The sequence below is a fragment of the Daktulosphaira vitifoliae genome, unplaced genomic scaffold (genome assembly GCF_025091365.1).
Source record: "Daktulosphaira vitifoliae isolate Bord-2020 unplaced genomic scaffold, ASM2509136v1 Scaffold_2, whole genome shotgun sequence".
In the NCBI taxonomy this organism is placed as follows: Eukaryota; Metazoa; Arthropoda; class Insecta; order Hemiptera; family Phylloxeridae; genus Daktulosphaira; species Daktulosphaira vitifoliae.
In genome coordinates, this window is record NW_026099573.1 from 44,859,560 (window position 1) to 44,867,366 (window position 7,807).

Sequence of the window (7,807 nt, forward strand, 5' to 3'; positions counted from 1 at the left end):
AGATCAACTACCAGGTCGGCAATGTCGACGGAAAAGGCAATTCTTTTTATACTGAAATAAAATTAGTGGACTATACCGATCAATAATTTTCCTAAAACTAAACACCATCTGCAGATTTGCATCGATGCGACAGCGGTTTTAGTCACCTTTGGATATCGTCCGGACTCGCCATGATGCGATCCCACCAATGTGCTACCGTTTTTTTTTTTTTTTTTTTGGAAGCCGACAGCGTACACGGATTCGATAAAAATCTTATCTCGTAGTGGAGGACTGCTTCTTAACGAAAATATAAATGTTTTTCATTAACGAGAAACGCATATATATTTACAAATACTAAATACTATTAATTACAATAATATGAATTACAATAATATAAATTACAATGATAAAAATTACAATAATATAAATTACAGTAATATAAATTATAATAAATAAACAAAAACAAGTGTACACACGACGACGAGCAAAAAAGGTGAATTAAGAGGAGAGTGATCGACCGTCACACGAAACATGTCATGTGGTCGCGTACGATTTGTACGCGTGTCGGAGTGTAGGTGGAGGTGGTTGTGGTGGTGGTGGTGGTGGTACACGAGGGTGGGGGAAACTATATAATAAATAATTTACGCGCACGCCTTACGGGGCAAAGGTCGATGGCGATTTACATTTCAAACTAACGGTACTAACGAAAAAGTAATACGATATACACACATATCGTATATAATAAATATATATAATAATATGTATATTTACATTAAACGTAATAATAGCGAACACAAACTTTGACAGTAGATTTGGTTTTTTCTAATAATATATAAATACATTATATTTAAAAACATACAAATTGCTTATGTTTTTCTATTTTTTGTACACAATTAGTGGTAGTCGTCCGACGTCGACGGCAGCCCAACGAGCTCAAGCTTAAAACAACATCGAGCGTTTAGACACGTTGGGCCGTGGGGGTGAAATCGGTATTGGTATACAACAGAAGGCGGCGGTGGTCAGGAGGAGGAGTGTGTGGTGACACGAGGAGAGTACACGACTTTTGGTCAGCACCCGAGCACACGATTTGAGTTTGAAACACGCTTTGGGCGGTGCGACGTTCCACAATCGGCGTTACGGTTTTTTATTTGACCTCATACCTAAAAAAAAAAAAAAAAAACATTAATAAAAACCGACGTCGGTCGAGGGAAGGTATACAAACGCGCAGTTGGGTTTTTACAACAAACGACAGTACGCGTTTGATATAAAAAATTACGAATATATATATATATACAATGTATATATTACATTATATAAATATCTGTGTGTGTAATATATACATTATGTATGTGTGTTTATATTGCACATTTATTGAATTTATTATATTTAAATATATTATTTTAGCGCGCAAAACGCACCTTTTCTTCTTGCAAGCACCTGGACGCGTACGGTTTGTACAGATTTCTGTAGAAATTGTGTCTGACTATTTTCGGGCTGGTCTGCGTGGCGGACTGCGGCGCGCGGGACGGCGGCGACAGACAATCGTTGCGACGCTTATTTCTCGAATGCATTGACAAGTCCAACGCCTGCGGTTCCATCAGCGTGGCCGTTACCATGGTGTTAATGAAACTGCTGTTGCTGCTGCTAACATATAAAAAACAAGAGTCAATCATCAGTGAACGATGGTACACACGAGTGTGTGCGATTTTTGGATAATTTTTCCAAACAGTAAATAGAGAACACGACTATAACACAAAGTAGAGCCGCGTCTCGGCAGTGGTATTTTACAATTCAATTTAATACATGTATAGTATAATATATATATATAAATAATAATTACCTGGATTTGTTGTAAGAGTTGTCTATCGCAGAGTACGGCGGCCGCGTGAGAAACAGATCGGAGGATACCGGTGGTCTAGAAGCCGACTGAAAATGAAAATAAAATCCATATTAATAATTGTTGCAAACGTTAAAATTTGACACAAATATTACTGTGCATTCTTTCGAGGAGGTGGACAGCGTGCGATGCGCATTTATCATAAAAAAACGGTAACGATGCAGGCGTTCTGGGGATTATTTTCGTTTATTATAACTAAATACGTATACTCATCTCCCAATACTACTAATGAGTACGCGCGTTTACTACGTACAACCGTAACGGATCGTCTGTCCGTCACGATGACAAACTGACGAACCAGCGAATGTCTCTCTCTCTCTCTCTCTTACTATCTCTTTGCCGCCGAATCTTCCACCTAAAATTCAGTCATCGGACACAAACGACGATTTTGTATGCGACATAATTTTTTTCCTGCGGACTCCTCCAAACCTACAATATGGTTTTTTTTTCTTTATTTTCCTTTATCGACGACGATATCTCACCAGTACTGCTCTATTTTCTCTATCCTCCCTCCCACCAATCCATACACACTACGACGGCCGCCCCGCCATCACCACCGTCTTTATAAAGTAAACGCGCTTATAGCGTGGACGACCAGTGTATATATATATATATATGAGTGTGTATATATATATATCGTTTATTGTGCGCGGAGATTTTTTTCAACTGTTATTTTACACAGGCGGTACACGCGCGTAGGAACGAAAAAAGCACGTAAAAAAAAAAAAGGTAAATCATTATGCGCTCACCAATGCGGCCGGGCTGAAATAACTGTTGATCTTGCTGTGCAGGTCGGCCGGGCTAAGCCCGAGGCCTGGGTGTTCGGCCGCTGCCGCCGCCGCGGCGGCTGCTGCGGCCACAGCTGCGGCGGCCGACGCTCCCGTCAGTCCCAGCGTGGCGATATGATGGTGGGCGGCGGCGGCGGCTGCCAGGTGCGTGTTGTGTTGCAGGTCCAACGCGTTGCGGGCGGCGGCGGCGACGCCTACCATGTCGAGACGTTTGCTGCCGACGATGTCGAGACGTTTACCGACGACATCGGAATGTTTGCCGCCGACGATGTCGAGACGTTTACCGACGACATCGGAATGTTTGCCGCCGACGTGAAGACGATTACTGCTGCTGCTGATGTTGTTGTTGGTGGCGGTATTGGTGTTGTTGTTATTGTTGTTGATGTGTACGTCCGGATTGCGGCCGACTCCCGACGACCCGGTCGGGGGGGCCGGAAGGGCGGCGGCACAGGTGTCCGGGCTGCCGAATCGGGACCGGCTGCCCTCGCCGCCGCCGTCCGTGTAACACGTCGACGAGTTTTTATCCGATTCGGCGGAAAACGATCTGTCGGAACGGTTATCGTCGTCGCGGTGGTCTTTGTTGTTGTCGTCGTCGTCGTCGTCCGCCGCCGATTTGTAGCCGTCCGAAGACGAACAGACGGCGACCGCCGCCGACTTTTGCTTCAGCTCCGCGTACCTGGCCTCGGCCTTTGTCACGATGTCCTTGTTCTTGAACCAGCCCCGAAACGTCGACTCGGCCACATGCAGGCTCCGGGCCACTTCGGCTTTCGAGCACCCGGTCATCTTGATCCGGACCAGGGCGTCCACTTTCTGGTCGACGGTGAACAGCCGCTTGCCGTTGCTGTACGTGACGGGCGACTCTTTGCCGAGCCGATTGTTCGCCTCCATGGCGACGATGCGGAGACGGGTTCCTGAAAATTACAGGGCACGCTTTAGTCAAGTAAAACAATATGGAGAGGGAAGCGGCAGACCATGGGCAGTAGTGTAGGGGGGTAGTACCGGGGGGCGGCGGCTTTAGCGCATTTTGCACGATAAAGATGATCTCGGGGGGGAGATTCGTGGGCAACCTCGAACACGATTACAAAAGGCGTGCCGTAGGACAGACACTCGAACAAATTCGGCGTCACCATCGACGTCGACGAGGACACGAGATATACGTATGTATTGGTCGAGTGGACGTGGCCGCTACGGTGCGAAAAAAATAACGATCGAATAGAGAGGGAATAAAATTGCATTCTTTTTTTTCACGATAACGAGTGCTGCTGCACCACGGCTCGATCGGTTAGTCAATTTTTAATAACGGGGGGTGGGGACCGTCGTCTCGGAAACGAGTTTCACAGTTTTTAAGTGTCGGCGGCGGTCGCCGAGCGAGTCGTGTTTAAAAAAAGGCGAAATTCTCGGTGGCCGACATCGACACACGCGATATTTTTGTTTTGTTGGAAACTATTGTGGACGGGTCGCGAGAAAATCGTTCAACACACACGGGCACGGGCATATGGCGCAGGCACACACGCATATGTCGATCGCGTCAAACGTAATCGATTGGCGCGATAGAGACGCGCCGCTGCAACACACAAAGACGTCTTGGTCGTCTTACAGCGTAATGCAAAAAACACGTCCTTGACACCTTAACGACGACGGGGCATCGCGCGCGGACCAAATCGTTTCGTGTCGACTAATAATTCGGTCACCGTGTCGGTTTCGGCGTCGTTACTACGATTGTATCGTCGTGCGCAATTTAAAACACACGGCTTGAGAGCGACTACGCGAAACAACTATCGCAATCGACGAACGAAGAAGATTTCGTCCGACCGACGACGGCCGCGATCAACGCACACACGTGTTTTCAACAAAGCGCGCGCACGTTCATCGTCGTCGTCGGTTAGTCGTGGATTTATTTTGGTCGGTTAATCAAAATAATCATGGACGACGCGATCGGTCGCGGAGGAATTTAACGACAAAATCAATAGTGAGATACACACGCACGGCGTCGGTTGTGTGTGTGTGTGTGTCCATCGCCGAAGCTACGTCGACGTTTGCAAAAAGAGACCTTTGTGACACGTACTGTTCACCGCTCGCCCGTACGCGACAACAGTTTCGCGTTGTTTGTGAGTAAAAACGTGCCGGACCGTACGAGAGCGGAGTGGCGGGTCGACGACGGCTACGAACGCGGAGGGGAACGGGACGCGAAGAGCCGAGGGAATAAAAGAAGAGAGACCGATAGCGGCCGCGTACGCGACGGGGATTATTATTATGTACGCGGGCGGGTAGGCGGGCGGTCGGTCGTTTTTTTCGGAGGAAACTAGCGAGAATAGAAAAAAAAACCCAGCGGGTTTCGGACGCCTCTCGTTTTGTGCGGAGGAACGCTTTCGTTTACTCCGCACAAAACGATGGGGAGAAAGGTTGGGCGACACGGAGTGATGGTGAGAGGGTGGACGACACTGAGCATTGGTGAGAGGAATGGCGAGAGGGAGGGATAGGCGCGCACACACACGACCGTTACTACGACGTACGTCCCTGGACACAGTATTGGGATATTTATTTTTTTTTTTTTGCTCGCGCGTTTCTATACGCGTCATTGCTGCGTCTAAAAAGAGTGTTGCGTTCCAAAAAACACACACGCGGTATCGTCGTGTGTATTACATGTAGTATTACGCAAGGGACTCTTGGAGAATTTTTTGTTTTTTAACTTCTACACATCTACACGCGCACCGCGGCACGTTGCTCAAAGATGTGAAAGCACATGACTTTTTTAAACCGCACGCGAACGCGCATGAATATCGCGTCGTGTTGGAAACAACAAACGACACGCGTATTGTATTGTCAATTTATTATTTGAAAACGACATATCATTTAAAATCGCGGTATTCATCTTCTATGGGAAGACAAATTCCGCGGAAGCCGCGTGATGATCTTAATGAAAGAAAAACACGCGTTAAAGAGCAGGCGCCGCAGCGAAGTTTGTGAAAACGCGGTGGTCGGCCGAGAGAGCGAAACGACAGGAAAAGCGCGGGCGATAATTTACTATTAAAACTCGTGTTCCTCCGCCGCCGGGTGCGCTTTCGTTCCGCGATGAATGAAAGCGCACCGATTTATCGAGTAAACCCCGCAGTTATTCTTAGATGGCGTACACGGGGGGGGGGGGGCCTCGGGGAGCAGAGAGAATAAATTCAAAAGTTTAACGGCAAAAAAATGAAAATTCTCCATCGGTACAAACGGTAAAAATCACACGCGGCCGCCGTCACAGTCGAAATATATAAAATTTTCCTCTGTTTTATTGTCGAAATATACTTAAAAACGAATGGCATATTACACTATAGAATATTGTTGAATGTCGAACGAATTTTTTCGACATTTTGAACATTTTTCAAACAAAATTGCCGAGGGCCGTTCGTTTTTTATGTAAAAAAAAAATTCCCATTTATTGGCGGCCGTCGTCTAGTTTGGTGAAAAAAAAAACTATACCGATAAGACTTAATTTGATAATTTTATAAAAATGTACGCGCCAACAAACAAGGTTTCCATAAAATTGTAAATTCCTATTATTTTTTTTTCGTATAACAGGCACTTGTTGGCGGAAAAATAATAATAATAATAACACCAATGAGTACTCACCGATAACAATATCCAGCGATAAATATCAATCTAGACCGGTAACTGGCGTGCGATACGATTGTCAATATATCACCGTTGCGTTCAACGCGGTCGAACAGTCACCATGATCGAGTTAAAAAAACAATTAAAGCGGTAAAAATAATAAAACGAGTTTATTGGCGGAACACTGCGGGCGCGAAAAAAATCTTGCCGAAATATCTTTTGGCGCGTCGCACGAGAAAATAAAAAATAATGTTTTTCGCGTAGAGTTTATCAGCTGAACGCGAAACAAGACGAACCGCACAGAGTCGCGTACAAATGCACACTGCGTAACTCGCGCGTCCGGTGATGTGTCCCGAGGACGGTGGGTGCGCTGCGTTGACCGACGTTAGACCGACGTCCGCGAAACGTGTGGTGGTAATGAACGGCGGTGGTGGCGGCGGCGGCGGCCGCTGCTGTCGACCGTCGACGGTACTCCACCACTACTCCCGCCACCTACGTTACACGACACCGCCACTACTCCTGCCGACGAAGTTACCCGTCACGGCCACTACCGCCGCCGTTACCCATCACAGTCACTACCGCCGCACCACGCCGATCCCCACCTCCACCTCTTCCTCTTTATCGTTCTCTAACGCGGCCACCGCGCCGTCCACATTGGCCGTCGACGGGGGCGCGATCGAGCAACACGATCGTATATTATCTCCTGGACGCCGCGTATACGTGACAGGTACGTACGGGACATACATATGCATAGGCGCGTAATATAAACGTGTACACACGACGGTACTAGAGTGGCGCATACACACGCGCAACACATACTCACACACTCGCGCGCTTAGGTAGGACGGTGTGATGGCGGTCGCTGTGAGCGAGGAAAATTGGAAAATGTCACATGTCCGGCGGCAACGGCGACGGACGACCGCGGGACGTCGAGTTATCGCGTTTCCCGTACCTCGCCCCGACCGCGGTGGACTACGGTCCGAGGACACCCTCGAAAACCCCCGACCGACATAATAACAACGTACGCGCTTTGTTAGCGTGTGTGTGTGTGTGTGTGTCTTACCGGCACGCACGGCCTGTACCGTTGCCGTCGCCGCCATCACTATTGCCGTTGTTGTTGTTGTTTTTATTACGACTACACCCAATACGTGCGCGCGTACAGCCGCGATGTTATTATTGTCGTTGTTATGCCCGCGTTCTCTCTTTTATATTTATTTTTGCGCAAATACCTCACGTTAGCAGTTCGAGGCACTATACTAATGCAACATCACACACACACACACAACACTCACTCACGCACATACGGTCGGTCGCCAAACGCGCAATGATGCGATACGCGTTAAACTCGCGTGNGCCAAACGCGCAATGATGCGATACGCGTTAAACTCGCGTGGTACCGAGCGCTATGGGCACGAAATACGATTATTAAAATTCAGCGTATAACAAAGGGTCGGGTCGTAAAAACGAACCGAGTACGCTCCAGTGTCGAAGTTTGTTTTTCGCAGCTATAACTACGTATACATATATGTATAGTTATTTATATATA

General features: G+C 47.4%; 1 protein-coding gene across 3 annotated transcripts; it reads right to left on the reverse strand.

Moving 5' to 3' along the window:
* Positions 1-295: 295 nt before the first annotated feature.
* Positions 296-7,554, reverse strand: LOC126899246 (uncharacterized). Of its 3 annotated transcripts, XM_050673894.1 has the most exons (6): positions 6,280-7,554; positions 2,919-3,575; positions 2,626-2,873; positions 1,820-1,905; positions 1,398-1,623; positions 296-1,139 (listed from the first exon to the last, which is right to left on the reverse strand). In XM_050673894.1, exons 2-6 carry the CDS (start codon positions 3,550-3,552, stop codon positions 1,134-1,136), a joined length of 1,200 nt encoding a protein of 399 aa, XP_050529851.1. In that variant the 5' UTR covers positions 3,553-3,575; positions 6,280-7,554; the 3' UTR covers positions 296-1,133. The 3 variants fall into 3 exon arrangements, with proteins under 3 accessions (XP_050529851.1, XP_050529850.1, XP_050529849.1); XM_050673893.1 differs by having other exon boundaries at positions 1,398-1,620; positions 2,626-3,575; positions 6,280-7,553; XM_050673892.1 differs by having other exon boundaries at positions 2,626-3,575; positions 6,280-7,551.
* Positions 7,555-7,807: the final 253 nt, after the last annotated feature.

Coding starts and splice junctions, on each gene's coding strand:
- LOC126899246 (XM_050673892.1), bottom strand. CDS start 3,552: ATGGAGGCGAACAATCGGCTCGGCAAAGAGTCGCCCGTCACGTACAGC. Junction 1,906..2,625: donor ATTTCAGCCCGGCCGCATTG/GTGAGCGCATAA, acceptor TTTCATTTTCAG/TCGGCTTCTAGACCACCGGT. Junction 1,624..1,819: donor AACTCTTACAACAAATCCAG/GTAATTATTATT, acceptor TTTATATGTTAG/CAGCAGCAACAGCAGTTTCA.